This window comes from Ictidomys tridecemlineatus, chromosome 10 (genome assembly GCF_052094955.1).
Source record: "Ictidomys tridecemlineatus isolate mIctTri1 chromosome 10, mIctTri1.hap1, whole genome shotgun sequence".
NCBI lineage: Eukaryota > Metazoa > Chordata > Mammalia > Rodentia > Sciuridae > Ictidomys > Ictidomys tridecemlineatus.
This window is the reverse complement of record NC_135486.1, coordinates 39,720,313-39,739,990: the sequence shown is the minus strand read 5'-3', so window position 1 is coordinate 39,739,990 and position 19,678 is coordinate 39,720,313. Positions and strand designations below refer to the sequence as shown.

The window sequence follows — 19,678 nt, the reverse complement described above, 5'->3', positions numbered from 1 at the left end:
CTACCCTCCCACAAGAGTGACAAGGCTCCCAGGAGGTGACATATGCAGAATTCTCCTTTCCCAATAATAGGAAGTTTATTTTTTCTCTCATTATAAAGTAAACATCGTCACAGAAGAAAATTTGGCCAGTATAGAAAAGTATAAAGAAGAAATAAAGGTCACCTCTTATTCACTGTTGAGAGGGCCAATGTGGACAGGCAGGAGGCCTTCCCCTAGGGCTATGATTAGCACCCTCACTGATGTGCATGCAGGAATACCCAGGCAGGCAACACGGGACCAAGGGCAATAAAAAGCATTCCCACTCTTCCAAGTTCATTTCTGCTTTATTCAGATCCAGGTGACTCAGAGGCTTCAGGCAGCCTATGTTGTAGGAGAGGGAGCACCTGTTCCCCAGCTCACTCTTCAAGAACCTCCTCCTGCAGGTGGAACATCAGAACTCATCCTTTATGTCAAAATGGGGCTGATCTTCAGGCTTGAAGTCCAGGTTGGGGCTACCGTCCTCATTGAGAATTCTCCGGGCTGTGTAGCCAACGATGGGGTATTTGGCCTTGTACACCCTGGTGAACACGTCGTCCAGGGACTCCAGCTCCTTGGCTGTGAGGCCCGTCTTGGGGAGAAAGAAACACAGGGGTGGGCATGAGTGAATCGGGTTTGGTGTTGGTCTTTTTCCAACCCTGTCTCACAGCGTTCCTGAGACCCACATGCAAGAGAAAAAAATATCTTGACGAGCCACATAGTGTGCGGGGATGGGTTATGGTATGGGGAGAGCAATGGCTTCACCATTTTTTGCTGTTTGATGTGGGAATTAAAGACCCTGTAGAGAACACCATCCTGGGTGGGGTGTGCTTTGATACAGCCTGTGTCTACTTTCTCTGTCCTGATTCCTCTTACTGCCCTCTCTACTCCTCCTGTTATACATAAGGTCCATGTGTCAAAGTCTCGGTCTCTGGGAGATACTATTGGGAAATGGTGGAACCTTTAAGAGGTGGGGCCTAATGGGAGGTCACTGGGGGCATGACCTTGAAAGGGATTGTGGGATCCCAGCTTTCTTTTCTTTCTCTTTTGCTTCCTGGCCCTGAGGTAAATGGTGTTGCTCTGCCCCATGCTCCTGTCATCATGTTCTGCCTCATTACAGACTCAAAAGCAATGGGGTCAGTTGATCGTGGACTGAAACCTCTAAAACTCTGAGTTGAAATAAACCTCTTTTCTTTATAAGTTAATTATCTCAGGTGCTTTGTTTCAATGACCCAAAGCCAACTAACATATTTCCCCTTTTCTTAATTTCTTGCAGCTCAAAAATTGGATTTCATCTCAATGTTGATTTGATATTGAGCACATCTGGGGCAAATAACAGCCTTATTATGGGGATCAATTTTTTTTTAATGCTATATTCTCCTTCACAGAAATAGGAGCATAGAGGGAGACCTTGCTTTTCAGTCCAGTTCATTCACTAAGCTACCTAGAGTGGCTGGCAGTGGGGCAGGTCTCAGAGGTGAACAGCAAACCTGAAAGAGGCTGGAATGTGGTGAGTGCAAACTGTGAGAGGGATCAGGCTGCCAAGGGAGGCTGGAGCCAAACTATGAAGATCATTGAGTTAGATCACAAGTTCACAGGAGTTTGGACCTGATCTTGGGAGGTTTCTGAGTAGATGTGACACAGTAAGATAATCTACTTAAGAAAGTGACTGAATACCACACCAAGTAAATAGGCTAAATTTAAAAGCTCTGCTATTGCCCTCAGGGTTTAAAAAAAAAAAAAAAAACCATGGCTGAGGGTATGAGGCATTTTGTCAAAATCCCATAATCTGGCTTACGATATCATGGGTGAGGTCTGCAGGATCCAGGGACATCTTGGCCACTCCTCTGGTGGAGTCCTTCCCAGTCAAGGCATTGTAGGGGGCTCCTCGTCCATAAAACTCTGTATTAGGGAGGAAGGAAGAGTGTGGGTGTGCAGGTGGCACAGCCAGGAGCCTGCACATGGAGGCTTCTGAGGTCCCCAGTGCAAAGAAAGACTGCAGGCCCGCAGACAGACAAAGCTACAAAGATAGAAAGTCCAGCAGCCAAAGATAGAAAGTCCAGCAGCCGAAGATAGAAAGTCCAGCAGCCGGCTCCCGGCCAGCAGGTGGGATTTCACTAATTCAAACATGGAACAAATCACGCACAAGAGCTGAGAGGTGACTTGGGGGGAAATGCAAAATGAAATTAGTCCTCTAAAAATATTATAAATGCAAACAAGAAAAAAAATGTCTGGCCTCTTTAAATATTGGTGGATGCCGAGTCTATGTCTGGTCATCAGTTTTGGAATTAAACAAAAGATGAACCATTACAAAACGACTTCCATGATATCATTTGTAGTTATAAGTAGGGAAACCATTATTCAGTGGCATCAAAATGTTCTTCGATGCCAACTCCTTGCTAAGGAATATTTTTCTCACTGCTTCATTTAGAGTCAACCATCAGGTTTGAATCTGATTCTTTGGGCAATGGGAAGCCATGGGAGGCTTCTGAGTGGGAGCATGTCGTTAACAGGAAAAAAATCTGTTGGTGTAAAACTCTGACAAAGATTAACTCAATTCTGGTCATTTAAGAGGCAAGGAAAAGAACTTTCCCAACATTGTCTTCCTTTCCTCACACCTCCAGGTACCCACTCTGGCTCCTGAGATCCCCCAAAATAAAGACTTAAAATGCCAAACCACGTACCCTTTCCAGAAGTGACATCAAACACCACTCCCTTCACTGCCAAGTAGATGGGTTGATCTTCCTAGAAAGTAAGGGAGAAACTGTGAAGGGGAAACAAAGAACCCGGCTCTTACAGGACAGAGTTAGTAAAATCTCTTCCCATCACGAGCTGTGCAAAGAGCGGTGGATACATCACAAAGCCTAGCTCTCAGCAAGCTTGCCACCTTCCCCAGCAATGTCACGAATGCTCACGAAACCTTGAAAAAGTCACAGCATCATGACAAGAGCACTGCAATCCCTTCCTTAAAAACAAAACAAAACAAAACAAAACAAAAAAAAACAGGAATTGGAACAACTTCTTGCAGATAAAAATTCAAAAGAATATTAAATAACGAATGATTTAAATCAGTCCAAATGTCCCCATCATCCATGGACATACACAGATACAACCAGTGTAGATGATCTAGTTTATATTTCAATTTTTGTAGGCAACATTTTTTCACTTAACATTTCCACATATTAGAAAAATGGCTTGTCACTTAAACAGCTCCACGGGCCCCTATCTTATATGAGTGACACCATACTATACACCTGCTTGTTTAGCTAGTCTTCTGTCTGGGGCTTTTGGGTATTTCCATTGCTTGGAACTATAAATGTGAGCATTATGAATATCTTCCTATAAATTACTTTGTAATTTGTCAAGTTACTTCCTTGAGGTTTATTTCAACATATGGAATTCCTGGGTCAAAGGACACAAATAAATTCCTTTAAAAATCATTAAAACATGTACAGTGGCAGAAATGTGCAAGCAATGCTGTTTGTCCACAGTTCTACTAACAACGGGTTATATACTTTATTTTGGCAGTATTAGTGGCTATAAAATGTTCCCTTAGAAACTGTACTACCCCACAAAAAAAAAAAAAGGGAATAATACAAAAAGCACAGGGAATCAGGCTGGGGTGACTGTCATGGTGCCATGTCACCAAGGATCAGGTCTCTCTTCCATCTCAACCCATCAGGGTACAGATGAGCAGGAGGCTCAAAGGCCCGGTGAAGGGTGAGTTGCTGCTGGGTCTCGGGATCTTTGGCTGCTTGGCTTCTCTCTGGGGCGGCTGTGGGGTCCTTGCTCTTGTGGAGCTCACGGCCAAGTGTTTTTTGACCACATTTAACAGGCAAAGGAGTTAAGCAACTTACACAAGGAAACGTACCCCAATGCCACATGACTTGTCGGGCCTCAATTTTTCTAATGTCATACGGGGACCCCACCTTCCTACCCTGCAGGAGTACTGGAGGAAATTGTGTTTGGAGAACCTCCCAGCCCAACATGGGAGCTCAGTAAATGGTTGGCTTTTGTTATTCCCTAAAGACAGGCCTCAGAACTTCCCTGACTTTGTTGACACTTGTTAGGCCTCACCTGACAAGGGTCATTTAAATGGAGTAGCTTCACGTGGCAGCAGACTGCACTTGTCATTGTGTCAATTTACCGCCCTTCCTTCACGGTAATGACTTGTTCCTCAGCTTCGATTGCTTCTCAAGTGGAGTCATGTGTTTATATCAATTTCTAAAATACATTACAGCTATAATTACAACAGTTTGTCATATTTTCCATTCTGTGGACTTTTCTTTGATATTTTTTCTTTTTCAGTGTGCAAAGAGTCATAGAAACATAATATACATGCTATAAAATCATGCATTTTGACTGGGTGCAGTGATGTATGCCTGTTAATGGTGAGGCTGAGGCAGAGGATCACCAGTTTGAGGCCAGCTTGAGCAACTTAGTAAGACCTTGTCTCAAAATAAAAAGGACAGGGGGTATAGCTCCAGAGAACACCCGGGGGTTCAATCCCCAGTACCAAAACAAAACATACATCTTTATCACTAATGCTCTCCACTTCTTCAACAGTGAAATATTTATCTCCTCATTAAACTACATACTGAAAGCTGGGGAACTCATAGTGAAGGGGTAGAAAGGTGTGTTTAGCACTCCTAGGGACGTTGCTCTGACACAGATGTGGCAGAGGTGAGCAGAGGAGGGGTCTTATCAGCTAAACGCCAAGTGAGTGGTGCAGAATAATCTGTTAGCTGGAATCCACTGACAGCAGGGCCTCACCACAGATTTTCAGGTCTGGGAAATGAAGACCAAGAGGGCAGAGGGTGGGCAGAAGCCCTGGGAGCATAAATAAGAAGAAAGGAGAAGAAACGAGAGACGTGATAAAGTCATGCATTCATCACCAGCTTCACCCCATGATCTCTCCATCCCCTCATCGACCTGGATAGGTGAGATTTTTTTTTTAAATCATTATTCTATTTATTTATTTTTATGTGGTGCTGAGGATCAAACCCAGTGCCTCACACATACTAGGCAAGTGCTCTACCACTGAGCCACAACCCCAGTCCTGATAGGTGAGATCTTTTGTGCCCATTTAAATGACCCTTATGGATGTTCATTTTGGAGACATCATTTTATCTGTTTATGACTATAGCAGGTCATAGATAATAGCAGTTGTTGTCTTTTTACCAACAAAGCAAAGTAGGAGTCACCATGGTGTCACAATCTAAGTGCAAGTTTTCAAGTGAAACAGGCCTGGCCTTGAGTTGTGTAGCCTCTCTGTGTCTCAGTTCTCTCCTACACAACAGGAGGATAATAAAAGTCCTTACTCAATGGGTTAAGATTCACCAAAGCAGGCTGGGGTTGTGGCTCAGTGGTGGAGCGCTCGCCTAACACGCATGAGACACTGGGTTCGATCCTCAGGACCACATATAAATAAATAAATAAAGGTATTATGTCCACCTACAACTAAAAAATATTTTTAAAAAAGAGAAAAGATTCATCAAAGCAAGATATGAAAGGCCATTAGCAGTTCAGGGAAATAAATGTTACTTTCCTTTATCATCCTTTAAGTTTTAAGTATTGTAAAAGCAAAGAGGAATCAGATAACCAAGTGGAAGGAGATCACAGAGTTTCCTAAAGGAAAGTGTGTTGTTGTTGTTTTGTTTTTGTTTTGGTACCAGACATTGAACCCAGAGGCACCTAACCACTAAGCCACATCCCCAGCCCTTGTTTTATATTTTATTTAGAGACAAGGTCTCCCTATGTTGCTTAGGACATTGTTAAGTTGCGGAGGCTGGCTTTGAACTCGAGATCCTCCTGCCTTGGCCTCCCTAGCCGCTGGATTGCAGGTGTGCACCACCTTGTCCAACTGTTTCCCCATCCCCCACCAGTAATTCCCAAGTGACAAGGACTTTGGAGGAATTTGAAGTTGAAACAGGAAGTGGCCTTGAAGACAATCTATCAACACCTTCATTTTGCAGATGAGGTTAATTGGGTCTAGGGAGTTGAAGTGACTTGCCCTGAGTCACAGAGTGAACAGAAGGGAGGCAGGACCTAGAACCCAGAGCTTAGGGATCCAACTTTCAGTCCACTCTCTTGCCCTTCCCACCAGATGGCACACCTGCACTGGCCTAGCTCTAGGAGAGGAGCAAACAGGTAGTGGGTGAGAGGGACCCTACAGAAGGAGACCAGGGCCTTCACTTTGCTTTGGGGTCTTGGGTTTGCCTCACCAGATAGGTTTCTTTCCTTCCTGTGGTCAAGCAGGGGCCAGTGGAAAGTGCCATGACAGTACCACATTGTGGGGGACACAAAAGCAGTGGAGCAAACAGCCTTATCCCTCAACTGGCCAGTGTTTCAGAGCCTCCAACACCCTCAGACCTTAGACCAGAGCCTGAAACAGAGGAGTTCCTTACTGGTGACTCTTATTTATTTATTTATTGTTGGGGGTGGGAGGTGCTGCAGATGGAGCTTTTTTTTTTTTTTTTTTTTTTTTTTAAGACAGGATCTTGCTAAATTTCCCAAGCTAGCCTCAAACTTGTGATTCTCCTGCCTCAACCATATGAATAGCTGAGATTATAGACATGTACCACAGTGCCTGGTTTTGCATGGTTTTTTTTTTGTGTGTGTGTGTGTGTGAGTTTTTTTTTTTTTTTTTTTTTTTACAGAAAAAAATTCTTGCCCTCCAATCATCTAAGATCATATTTTTCTTTTCTTTCTTTGTCTTTTTCTTTTCTGGAACTGGGAATTGAACCCAGGGATTCACATATGTGAGGCAAGTGCTTAACCACTGAGCTACATTCCAGTCCTAAAAAATGTGTATTTCTCACCACAGAGGCATTGGTAAACTATTTCTGGGTCGTGGGATGAATTTAATGATTTATCAACAGCTTTTTGTAAAAATATTTTTTTTAGTTATAGATGGACATAATACCTTTATTTTATTTATTTATTTTTATGTGGTGCTGAGGATCGAACCTAGGGCCTCACAGTTGCAAGGCAAGTGCTCTGCCACTGAACCACAATTCCAGCTCCTCAACAGCTTTTTTTTTTTAAAGACAATGAAATAGGAACTAGTAGGAGAGTTTGATTAGCTTTAATAATAAATTAACAAAATAATAACAGTTAACATTTATTAAAGTTTATGCTAAGCATTATGCCAGGCTTAGTCTAAGCACTTTGCATATTACTGTCAAATTTTTTTTTTTTTTTTGAGTACTGGAGATTGAACTCCGGGACACTCAACCACTGAGCTACCTCCCAGCCCTATTTTGTATTTTATTTAGAGACTGAGTGTCACTGAGTTGCTTAGTGCCTTGCTGGCTTTGAACCTGTGATCTTGAGCTGCTGGGATTATAGGCATGAGCCACTATGCTACTATCTCATTTAACTCATTATAACCATTATAGGCACTCCTGTTACAACCATTGTGATAGCTTTATGTTGATTTGGATAGGCTACTGAACCCAATTATCTGATTAAACACTCAATGAGGTGTTGCTATGAAGGTATTTTGGAAACTTGATTAATATCTACCATCAGGAGATGATGATCTGATACTCTACATAAAGGAGAGTATCAGATAATCTGAGTGGGCTTGATGTGATCAGTTGGAAGGCCTAGAACTTTCCCTAAGGACAAGTCTGACTTGATCAGTTGAAAGGTCATGAGGTTTCCCTGAGGAAAAAGTTCCTGATAGCTTGCCCTACAGATTTTTGACATTCTTAGCCAGCTCCCATAATTGTGTAAACAATTCCTTGCAATAAGTCCTATCCCAGGAGCTGGGGAGGCTGAGACAGGAGGATTGCGAGTTCAAAGCCAGCCTTGGCAATGGCAAGGCACTAAGCAACTCAGTGAGACCCTATCCCCAAATAAAAAACAAAATAGGGCTGGGGGTGGAGCTCAGTGGTCAAGTGCCCCCAGTCAATCCCTGATACCAACAAAACACTCTAAGAGTCTTTCTGTCATCCCAGGTACTATTGTTGTACCCTCCATTTTGAACTGTCTTTCATTGGATTCTGTGCTGAGGGTCCCCAGGACCACCCCACATATGGAAGAAACTCAGTATTCACGGCTAGAAGGGGAAAAGAAAGAGATAGAATCTGGAGTAAACTCTGTGCAGACTTCTTTAAACTTTCTTCTTCCCTTGACATACCCTTCCCCCAGCACAATGCAGCCCCCAGGAGCGCCTTGTTGCCCAGGGAAGCCCATTTAGAGACTCAGCACCCAAGTTTTGTATTGGGAGCTGGTCTGAGTGCTGCTGCATACAATGTTCAACATAAGCCACACTATCCATATGCACAGCAGAGGCAGGTAAGCCACTCTTACCGTCAGGGAGGGGTGGGAACATAGGAAATCCAGTCACCAACCAAGGGCCACCCTTGCAAGCTGGCCTTTCTAGAGTGCAGGCCTGCCATGTTAACTCTTCTCTAAACAGATTCCCTGACTCTGCACCCAAAGATTGCATCTCTTAATACCCAGTCACTTCCTTGTTGTGTCTCCCTCCTATGTCTTCATGGACCCAAGTTCTAACCAACCTTTTAAAATCTGATGCCCAGGGCCAGGATTCCAAGTCTCCCTTAAAATCCTAGTCCATCTAAAACCTACTAGGTCAGAGAGTTTGAGCAAGAGAAGATCCAGCCACTTCCTGCTCTACCATTAATGGGTGGCATGCCTGTCTCCTCATCTCTGAAAGCACTAAATTGGTTTCCCCAGCTCTGAAATGAGATTATACTGTGCTCTCCCCACCAAACCTAATGTCCTGACCTCCCCTTCTAACGTTGCCCTGCCCCCAGGGCCCTTCTGAGTACCGCCTGGTTCCCTCACAAGGCATGGGGTCCCCCAAACCTGACGGGCAGGTGGTTGTGAGTTTCTGGAGTCCTCCACACTACTGGCTGAACTGGATGTGGGAATGGGTGTGTTGGGGGATTTTGTCGCTAATCCTTTTCCCGGTCTGCGCTCACCCCTGGCTCGGGCTCATCCTCAAGGGCACAGACACTACTTAGATATGAGGAGTCAGCTGCGGAGGAGGCCCGGGATCTAGAGGCAGGAAAAGGAAGTGCAGGAAAAGCCTGGATGGTCCCTGGACCTGCCCCGATCCCCACCTCACCCAAGGAACAGGCTTTGCTTCCCTCCCTTCCTCACCTGCCATTCCCCAATGAATACGCAGGGTGACCGCCACCAGGTGATGCTAACATTAGAAACAAAGTTTTGCGGTTTGTATACAGACTACCAGCCAAAAGGCTGGCTCCAGGCGGCAGCTCCCGGGGAAAGGGAAGCGCCGGAGAGGGAAGCGCGGGCCAAGCAGGGCGCCCGACTCTGGAGGACTCGCCCTCACCCTGGGGAGAGGAGGCCCAGCCCGCCGGAGCTCGGGCTCCGGGAGGGGGCGCCCGCCGCGAGCCGCGCGTCCCCACGGCGCCTCCCGGGTCCCGCCTCCCTCCGCACAGACAGCCGCGGCCCCGATCCCTAGGCCCGTGCCGCGCCCGCCTACCTCCTCCCCGCCGTAGCGAGCCAGCTCCTCCTCGGTGAAGAGCCGCACCGGGGGCCCCCGCTCCGCAGGGCGCGGCGCCTGCCCAGCCTGGGCTGCGGGCAGCCCCGGGGCCAGCGCCAGGACCAGGGCCAGCGCTGCCAGCGGCCGCAGCCGCCACCCGGGCGCCGGGCCCGCCATGGTGAGCGCGCAGCGCTGGGCGAGGAAGGCCCGCGGCAGAGCCCGCGCGCTCCCGCCCCGCCGCCCGCCCAGGGCCGCCCCGAAGGCGGGGACCCCCCAACCCCCGCCTCCCTGGCGCTACTGCTCCTCGCAGCGCAGCGGGGCCACCCGCCTTCTGGAAACTTGGGAAGTAGGATGACAACCCCTGCTCCTTACCCCAAACTACCCACTGAAAGTTAGCACACAACGACAGATGTCAGTGTAGCTCCTTCATTAGGTTCACGAATGACACTTATCAGCACCTAGGCTGGTATGTTTTAAAAATAGAACCCCAATTTTATTAATTCGCTTTTACTTCTCCCTTTCCCCCCAACCCCCTCTCCTTTCGAGTTGTATTTAAATGTTGAGTCCCCAAAAGGAGTTTTGCAAAGGGTAGGGCACAACACAAGCGTATAATAAAAGGTAACATTTGTACAAAGCTAAGGTCACTGAATTATTCAGAAAGTATTTTTTAAGGTCCTTCATGTACCATGTTACTGGTGACCCATCATTGGTTAGGACAGACCCATGCCTACCTGGAGCTTACATTCTATAGGCAGTCATGAAGTTAGCTAGGTAAGTAGTATGTTAGGTAACAAATACTAGGGAGAAAAATAAAGCAGGTCAAAGGAATTGGGAAGTGCGAGTTGCCGCCTTAAGTAGGCTGACCTGGGAAGACCCTATTGAGGAGTCCGTATAAAAATCTTCTGGAGGTGAGGGAGGGAGCCCTGGGGGAAAGAGCAATCTCTGCAAAGGACCAAGTGCCTAAATGCTGGAGAAGGAGAATGCCCCACCTCCTGGAAGAACAGCAAGGAGGGAAGACCATGGGAAATGAGGTCCAGAAGGTAGCAGAGTAAGGTGAGTGGGTGGAGGTGGAATCTATGGAACCTCACAGTGTATTTTTAAAATACATGGTCTTTTATTCAGAGTGAGTGAAACAGAAGAATAAATTGAAGTGTTAACCAAATAACTCTGGCTATTATGCTGAAAATGGACAGAAGCAAATAAGCCATTGCAATAATCTAGGCAAGTGATGATTGATAGCGGCTTGGACCAGGGGACGTGGGGAGAAGTAGCTGGATTTTGGATTTGTTTTGAAGTTGTGGCTGATTGGATTCTCTGGCCAATGAGATAAGGGGTGTGAAGGACAGAGTCTAGTCATGGGTGATTGCAGGGTTTTGGGCCTGAGCAGCTGGAAAGATGGAGTTGCCAATTACTGAGATAAGAGAAATGGTAGGAGGAACAGGTTTTGGAGGGAGACCATCAAGATCAGTTTGGAGCTTTTCAGTTTGAGATACATATTAAACATTTAACTGGAAATAGCAAATTGGTAGTTGAATATATGAATCTGGAATTAGGGGAGAGTAATACATTTTGGAATCATTGGTGCATAGATTATATCTAAAAAACCACAGAATTGGATGAGATAGCCAAGGAAATCCATATGGGGAGAGAGAAGGCGGAGACCAAGGCCTGAGCTCTTTGAGCCTGCCAACATTTGGTGGTTGGAAGAACTGGCAAAGGAGACCACAGAAGGGCTTACTGTGTCAGGTACTGATACCAGCACTTTTATGCATATTAACTCATTTAAGCCTCACTATAGCTCCATAATGTAAAAATTATTATTATCCCCCATTTTTCAGATTCTGAAACTAAAGTGCAGGGACCTAAAGTATCTTGTCCAAGGTCACATAGCAGGTGGCAGAAGCAAGACTCAAGCCCAGGCCACGTGTTCTCAAGTCTGTCCTAACCACCAGGTTATAGCTCCCCTCAGTGTCTGTACTAAATGTTTACACATTTACTAATTCAACAGAATGGGCTTCTGGAGTAGAATGACCTTAACAGGATCTGTCCACTAGCCCTCTGAATCTCAACTGTGGCCTCAGTGACATGCCAGCCTGCCCTTTTCATAGGATTGTGTTGAAACTAACAATGATAATGGACATGGAAGGTTACGTAAACTTTGCTGTACATGACACAGGACCTCTGGATTAGAAGAGGCCCTTCTAAGTCCCTGGGGTAGAAAGGCATGGCCCTTTACAGCATCTGTACCACAGAGTGTGCTGCCTCTCTGCCCAAGTCCTTTCTTTTTCTATAGGGTGCGTCAGGACCTTTGTTAAGTCAAAAGATCCTACTGTAATTTCTACTGATCACATGTAGCTGCCTCCTCCTTGGGGTGCTGAGAAAGCATATAACTGAATAATACATTCATATGCCCTTGGTTTCTCTAGTTGTCCCCCAACGCCCACCAGTTGTCCTTTCTTTCATTCTTTCTTTTGTTGTTTTTTGTTCGGTACCAGGGATTAAACCCAGGGGCACTTAACCACTGAGCCACATCCCCAGACTTTTTTATTTTTTATTTTGAGACAGGGTCTTGCTAAGTTGCTTAGGGACTCGCTAAATTGCTGAGGCTGACTTTGAAATTGGGATCCTCCTGGCTTAGCCTCCCAAGCCGCTGGGCTTACAAGCAAACACCTGGCCCAGTTGTTCTTTTCTACCTGAACCCAGATTCATTTTTTCAAACCACTTGGAATCAGTCAGCCACCTTCAAGGAAAATAGAAATTATTCTTATCAAAGCAGAATGGCTGTGATATAGGTAGTAAGTTACATAGATGATGGAAGAGGCCAAGACAACAACCTCAAGGCAACCTAGAGAAGAGCAACAGAAGGAAGTCACCATCCTGCCAGTGGGAGGGAGGAGGTGGTATTTAGTACCAGGCTCCTGCAGCCTGGATCACCTGGTGGAAGCTAGACTGATATGAAGCTGTTGTGTAGTGCATGAAGTCACAGAAGAGCTGCTGCCAGAGGCAGGGAAGGGCCTAGCAGTTGTATTCCAAGGCAAAGAGGAGAGTGCAGAGGAAAACCCTGGCTTTTCCCTTATCACGACACCTTCTAATCTCTGGCAATACTTCCTTGACCTAACTCTGTGGAAACCAAGCACATGGGGCCAGTTCCTGCAACCCGCAGCTGAACAGGAGAGGGGAAAAATGGATCTGAGAATAAATAAGCCCAGGATAAGCTCAACTCAATCTCCAGTTTATGACCCCTGCCTACCTCTCTGATCACACTGCCTTCTCCAATTGCACTGCCTCCTGCTTGTGCTTCAGCAGAGGGCTTTTGTACTGTGCCCATGCTCTCTGCCAGGGGATGCAGAACATCATGTGCTGGCCCCTTGTCATTCAGGTCTCAAAAGTAGCTACCATCATAAGGTCTCTCTCTCTCTTTCATGAGGCCTCCCTTTGCTAAGAGCCACAGCCAAGTAATATGATGCATGGCATTTTTGGTTGAAAGGTGACGCCAGCTAGCCATTGAGATGATATGATTATGTTAAGATTTATATTCATATGGATATTGTTCACCTTGGCCTGCTGCAGGACTCCTGGAGAGTTCCCATTGGTTGGGGAAGTGCAGTAGGAGGGAATTCCGGGGGAGGAACTTGCTCTGGGGTTCCGGGAGAACTGGGGGGCGGGGGGGAGAACGCTGCGTGTGATCTTCCCGGGCATTGGCGGCAGTTTGAAAAAATAAAGTTTGTTCCTGCTTGAGTGGCTCATGATTTTGTGCCCAGCCAGACTGTCACATCCCTTAATGTTGCTTAGATAAATTAGTGTACCCCACTCATAGCTGCTGTCATGCCCTTTCATATCTATTTTTTTTTAGGTACCCAAGATTGGACTCAGCCCTTTTTATTTATTTATTTTTTTTAGAGATAGGGTCTTGATAAGTTGCTGAGAGCCTCACTAAGTTGCTGTGGCTGGCTTTGAACTTGCAATCTTCCTTCCTCAGCCTCCTGAGCCCCTGGGATTATACATGTGTGCCACAGTGCCCAGTTTTATTTTCTTTTGAGCTTTTATTGCTAGGTGAGATTGTTTTTGTTTGTTTAGTCAACGACTATTTGAACAACTAGTAAAAGAAGAACACCATCAAAAGTACTGGGATTCAGCAGTGCACAAAGAATACCACCTTCAATGGGGGAGGGGAGAAGGGACAGGGGACTGGAAGGAAAAGAGCAGGGAATCATGCACTGAAATCGAATTCCATGCATGCATGAGTTTGTTGGGATGAAGCCAACTACTGTGTAAAACTATAAAGCTCTAAAAAAGAAAGAGAGGGAGAGAGAAAAAAGAACTCTATCTTCCTGGTGCTTCCACTCTCATGGAGGGAGACTGAAAATAAATGAATTGGTCAGAAGGTGCATGTGTTAGTAAGAAAAGTGGAGTAGAAGGATTGTTGAAAATGGAGTTTGCTGTTTTAATGGGTTTCTCAGAAGGTGATAAGTTGACATTTGGAAAAAGATCTGAAAGGAGATGAGGAAGTGAGTCATGTGTACATCTATTTCTTTTGAATGTCTAAGTGACTTCTTTTGGATATCCAGTGCAAAGGTGCTAGATTTTTTTTTTTGTGTGTGTGGTGCTGGGGACTGAACCCAGGGCCTTGTGCATGCAAGGCAGGCACTCTACCAACTGAGCTATACCCCCAGCCTGGTGCTAGATTGAACTGTGCTCAACATCTTGGAGCTGGGGAGTCGGGGAGCATGAGTATTAGGAAAGGTGGGTGCTAGAGGACAGATCCTTTGGGCCTTGTAGGTCACTGTGGAACTTTGGATTTGGAAGGGTTGGAGCAGAGAAGCCCTTTGATCTGACTTTAACAAGCTCTCCTTGGCTGCTCTGTCAGGAAAAACCTACATAGCATCAAGGGTAGAAATAGCCTGGCCGGGAGGCCACGGAAAATAATCAATGGGAAATGCTGGAGTGGGTGGCCATGGCAGAGGCGGTGAAGAGTACTCAGATTCTGAATACATTTTTAAATTAAAGCCATGAGGATCTGCTGATTTAGTTGTGGGGTGTGAGGGAAAGGGAGGAATTGAAATGACTCCAAGAATTTTGGCCACAGTGAATTCAAGGATGGGGTTTAAAACAGTGTGGGGTAACGATGAGAGGAGCAAGTTTGGGGTAAGAAGATTCCCCAGTTTGGCTTTGAACCTTGAGATAACCACTAACACTAATCTACTACTAAACATGTGCCAGATAATGTTCTAAATTCTTCACATCTCAGAGTTCTATGAATTGGTGGGAATGTTCCCACATTACTTGTGGGGTCACTGAAGCACAGGGAAATTAATTTCCCAAGATCACAAAGTCAGTAAGTGGCAGACCCAAGCCTGAGAACAGAGGGTTCTGGCTACAGGGTTTGTGCTTTCCATAGTTGCGCTCTGCTGCTGCCAGGTGGGCATCAGGGGAGAAGAGGCACAGGAAGCTGGGCAGTGAGCCTGAGCCTCAGGGGAGAGTGGGAGGCTGGAAATCATGCATTTGTATACACTTGGGGACTGTGTTGGTTTCCTAGGCTGCTTCACAGAAGAACCACAAACTAGAAGGCTTTAAAACAACAGGAATTTATTCCCTCAAGGTCTGGAAGCTACGAGTTTGAATCAAGGTGTCAACAAGGACATGCACCTAGCTTCTCTTGGCAGCTGGAAATCCTTGGGATACTGCCTATTGTTTGGCCAAGGGATGGAGTCAGGACCTGGGAGTTGGGACTTGTAAACAGCATGTGAATAACTGAAGTCACCTCAGCTTGCAGCTGCCTTACTACAACATCTGCTTCTGTCATGATGTGGTCTTCTCCCTGTGTCTGTCTTCACATTATCTTCCATCATTTTTTATGCACACAAGGCTTATTGGGCTAAGGAATCCCTTCACCACACAACACATGGTTAGTGTTCCCACAGGAGTAATTTGTCCAAGTACCTCTGCCAGACAAACCAAAGTGGTAGAGTCATAAGGACCTTTTGATCTCATCTTAACTAATTACATCTGCAATGACCCTATTTCCAAATTTCTAAGATACTGAAGTCAGAATTTCAACATATTTTGAAGGGACACCAGTCAAATCATAGCAGGAATCTCTAGGGTTCAGATGGTAATTCCATCACGAGACTAGAGATGACCACTTCACTAACTCCTTGGGAGTAAGGAGAAAGGAGAAGGTCACTCTGTAACTCTGAGATGAGGGGGAAGTCAGTACAGGAGGCTGAGAAGGAGCAGCAAGCCAGGGAGGAGCAAAGTGGGAGGTGTCCTAGAAACCAGGGAAGAAAGTGTATCACGGAGAAGGGAGGATCAGCTGAGTCCAGCGTCCCTGATAAATCAAGAAAGAGAAACATGGTGAAATGGCATCTGATCTGACAACGCAGAGGTCATTTGGGACCATGATAACCACTGTTCTGTTGGAAAATTTGATTAGTGTGTGCTTACAAGGGAAGGGGAAGAGAGACCTGGGGACATCAAGGACTGAAAGCTCTACTTTATGGTCTGTCTCTGTACACTAGCATGGAAGAGCCACAGAAGCAAGAATATTGGGCTATCATTCATTTGTATATCCCAGTGCCTGGCACATTTTATTTATTTTTTGATACTGGGGATTTAACTCAGGGGCACTCGACTGATGAGCCATATTTCCAGCCCTATTTTGTATTTTATTTAGAGACAGGGTTTCACTGAGTTGCTTAGTGCCTCACCATGCTGAGGCTGACTTTGAACTTGTGATCCTCCTGCCTCAACCTGCAGAACCATTGGGATTTCAGGGGTGCGCCACCACACTCTGTGTCACATTTTATTTTTTAAACTATGTTAAAAATTATATTAATCAGTTAATCTCCTCAAATAAGGGAGACCATCATTTCCCAGTTTAGTCATACCAACAAAGAGCAGAGAGGTACGATAGGACTGAAATAGATTGCTTTAGTTCCTTCCAGTCTAAAATTTTATGATTGTGTGACATGTTCTACCAACCACCTTTGCATGAATGCACTAAAAGATTTAATTAGTTGATTGTTTTAATTGATAAGTGAAATGACTGGTGTTAAGTGTTCTATTCACATTTAACAAATGTGCAGTTGAGTGCTTACAATGTGTTGGGTGCTATACATATTGTCCCATTTAATAGATGTAAAAAAAGCAGAGGGCCTGGGGTGTAGCAGGTTGATCATGAGAGGCATGGGACCTCCCACTGCTAGCTTCAGGAGGCCCAGGATGATCTGATGTGGTTGGTGCTACTGTGCATGTCAGCAGGGAAGAGGCCCAGTGGCCTGAGTGGAGGGGGCTGCAAAGCTGCAGCTGCTAGGGACACAGAGCAGCATTCACTAAGGCATAATAAGCAGCCTCTATCTGCTTCACCACTAAGCAGCTCAGGGTGGCCACTCAGACCAGCTAGCCAGGCATGGGAGATGTGGGTGGTCCTCAAGTCCACCCTCCATAGGGCCAACACCCAATTCTCTGCCACATTTAGGGCTCCCTGCTTCTGCTGTGGTTGAATAACACCTCTGGGTGTTCACTGCACGAACTCTCTTGGCTCCCATGAAGCCCAGTGAAACAGAGCAGGTTTTAGCAGTTGCGCTGAGGCAGAAACAGGTGAGCCTTGTTCATTGCTAGATTACAGGGTGAGGGGCAGAGCAAGGACAAGAACTAGGACTCCCGACTCCAAGTGTGTGCCTCAGGAATGACGGAAAGAACATGAATTCTGTAGTCTACTCTTGGATATATAATCTTCACTTGATCACACTGTTCTTCTTCCATCCTTTCTGAAACAAGATACCTCAGTTTCCTCATCTGCAAAATAGGGAGAAAAATATTCCTCCTAGAGGGGCCCTTGAAGGATCAAGGGCAGAAAGTGAGAATGCTTTGTAATGTACAAAGCGCTCTTCCAGACATTTATTGCCGAACCAAGCTTCCGCTTGCAATTATAGATTAGCCGGTCCTACCCATCTGATTTGGCCTCTTTGTTCCACTTACCCTCCCCCTCCAACAGAGAGAGGAAGTGAGAGACAAAGAGGCACGCGCGTTGAAGGCCGGGGTTTGGCCGGGCCCAGCCAAACACTTGGGCTCCTGTTTCCCAGGGGTGGCGAGGGGCGCCCTGCCAAGAACTACATTTCCCTGCACTTCCTTCGCCCGCCCGGGCCGCTGCAGGAGCGAGGCGCATGCGCCTAGCGCGTCACGCCTGGTGTCTGGGACGCAGCTTGGAACCGGTCTTGCTCTGCGGAGCCGGCAGGTCTCCAGACTGCAGCTGCGGTGCTCACTCCCTGCATCTCCCCGGCTGTCGCGGACTCAGGTGTACCTTAGCCCTGGTCAGTGCCATGATCCGGCAGGAACTCACCACATCCTACCAGGAGGTACGAGGGAGCAGGGGAAGGAAGGGAGTTTCTTGTGAGGCGGAGGAGCGAGGTCTCGGGATCCTGGGAGTGGGGTGCCGGGGGGCTCGGGCTGCGCGGGGGCATCCGGCTGTGCAGCCAAAGGGCGGGGTGAGCACGTCCTCAGAGGGTCCCGGGGTGCCGAGGAGCTGCTCAGCAGGAAGGAAGGAAGGAAGCCGGGTGGCGGGCGGCGCGGGTGCCAGCCTCCTCCGGATGCTGCCAGTCGATTGGCCGGGGGATGGAGTCGGGTCCCTGGAGCCGCGACCCGTAACCAGCAGGTGAATGATTAAAGCCCCTTTGGTCCCGGTCCATAGTGCGGCCAGTCGACCGAAGCGAGGTTCTTTGCAACAAGTGGAATCGGGTGCGTCTTTCTCGCGGCGAGCTCAGATGCGCCTTGGGCATCAGCTCTCCTTTAGCTCGAGGCCGCGTGGTCCCGGTGGCTGGTAAATGGCAGGGATCATTATCTCTTGTTTTGGTGGCCGCCTAACTTTGAAAAAAAGTGCTTTCACTGACCTTGCTGTTCTCGCTCCTCTCCCTTCAAATCTCACCTCCTCCCACGACTTTAACGATCACTTTCTCCAGTTCTTTGTCTCTTGTCTGTCCCGAGTACAAGCTGAGCCTCCAGCTTTTCCTTCAGAGTACTCTTCCTCCTGGCTTCTTAAGCCTGTGGGTGAAACTGCTCTCCCCTCTCCACCCGAACCTTGGTCATCTTTGATAATCTTCCTCTCCTATTCTCCTCCACTGTGCTCCTCTCACTTGCCAAGATTACTCAGGTCCACATCTTCAACTCTTGCTCCAGTTTGTGTCCCTGTGTCTGTTCTAATCACCCGAGTGTGATATTGTGTTACCCCCTCATTCTCCACATTTCTCATATTCTCCACATTTGCTTTGAGGGTCTTCCCTGACTCCAGAGCCTTTTCCTTTCACAGCCCTGACGCTGGATCTACCCAGAACGGGCCAAACATCTCAGCAAGAATTCAAAACCATGTGCAGCTCAACTTTTTATGTGTTACTTTGACTATCTCCTCACCCACTTCGGCTTTGGTCATACTAGACACTCACTGTTCACAAATGAGTTAGTATATGGAAAGTGCTGAGCTCAGTGTCCTCGGAGAATGACCGGTAGTTTCTTCTTTTGGGAACTTTGGGGTCCAGATTTAACAGGATCCTGGCTCCAACACACAGTCTGCAGTATCTCCTCACCTAACAGGGCTCATAAAATATTTATTAACTTATGGACTGTTATCCCACTTGCAAGGGCAAGGCCACAGGTGAGTCAGTTGCTCACTGGGGGCATTCCCATGGTGGATGATACTCTGAAGTCCCAAGAAGATTGCCCAGATAATGACTTGCATCTTTCTTGCCTGAATCATTTGAGTGGACCTAGCTCTGAGATAGGTGTCTTTGCTGAGAGGAAATTTTGGCTTTGAGGGAAGGGGTAGGCAAGGAGGTGGGCTTATTATGGCTGCAGGTATCAGGAAGGGAACTGGGTAAGAGGTTGTTGCTATGTGGGTCAGGATGAATCCAGGTGAAACTGGGATCATAGAACTTTGAGGCTTCCTGATTCTAACAACCTCATCTCATTTTGGCCAGTGAGACTCGGGGGTTCCCTTTTGGGGGCTCCTATAGAGGCCTGTATATCATGATGTCTTCCCCAGCCTCCCAGCTCTCTCCTTTTTATTTTTTCACTTTGCTTTTTTTTTTTTTAATGTGATTGAAGGGCTTGAAACTGGAGGTTTTTGCCTGATTCTAAAGGACAGGGGTGTATGCTTGGTAAAGGAGATGGAAGAAAAACAGATGCATACGA

General features: G+C 46.6%; 2 protein-coding genes and 1 long non-coding RNA gene across 5 annotated transcripts in view; 1 reads left to right on the top strand and 2 right to left on the bottom strand.

Annotated features, from left to right (window-relative positions):
- Nucleotides 1–304: 304 nt before the first annotated feature.
- Nucleotides 305–9,710, bottom strand: Nenf (neudesin neurotrophic factor). The gene is made up of 4 exons (XM_078022781.1): nucleotides 9,497–9,710; nucleotides 2,700–2,760; nucleotides 1,814–1,917; nucleotides 305–607 (listed from the first exon to the last, which is right to left on the bottom strand). The coding sequence occupies exons 1-4, from the start codon at nucleotides 9,671–9,673 to the stop codon at nucleotides 431–433; spliced, it is 519 nt and encodes a 172-aa protein (XP_077878907.1). The 5' UTR covers nucleotides 9,674–9,710; the 3' UTR covers nucleotides 305–430.
- A 5,347-nt stretch (nucleotides 9,711–15,057) lies between these two features.
- LOC144367215 (uncharacterized) lies at nucleotides 15,058–18,735 on the bottom strand. The gene is made up of 2 exons (XR_013426541.1): nucleotides 17,838–18,735; nucleotides 15,058–17,293 (listed from the first exon to the last, which is right to left on the bottom strand). It is a non-coding gene; the product is annotated as an uncharacterized LOC144367215 (long non-coding RNA).
- Pacc1 (proton activated chloride channel 1) overlaps nucleotides 17,665–19,678 on the top strand; it is a 47,063-nt gene continuing 45,049 nt past the window's right edge. For 2 of the 3 annotated variants that reach the window (XM_040278462.2, XM_005329432.5), the window contains exon 1: nucleotides 17,666–17,853. Coding sequence is in view for 2 of the 3 variants with exons in the window: in XM_005329432.5 (XP_005329489.1) it covers nucleotides 17,818–17,853 (36 nt within the window). In the remaining variant the exon portion in view is untranslated. Of the gene's footprint in view, nucleotides 17,854–19,678 lie in introns of all 3 variants that reach the window. The other variant, XM_040278463.2, reaches the window with a different exon arrangement.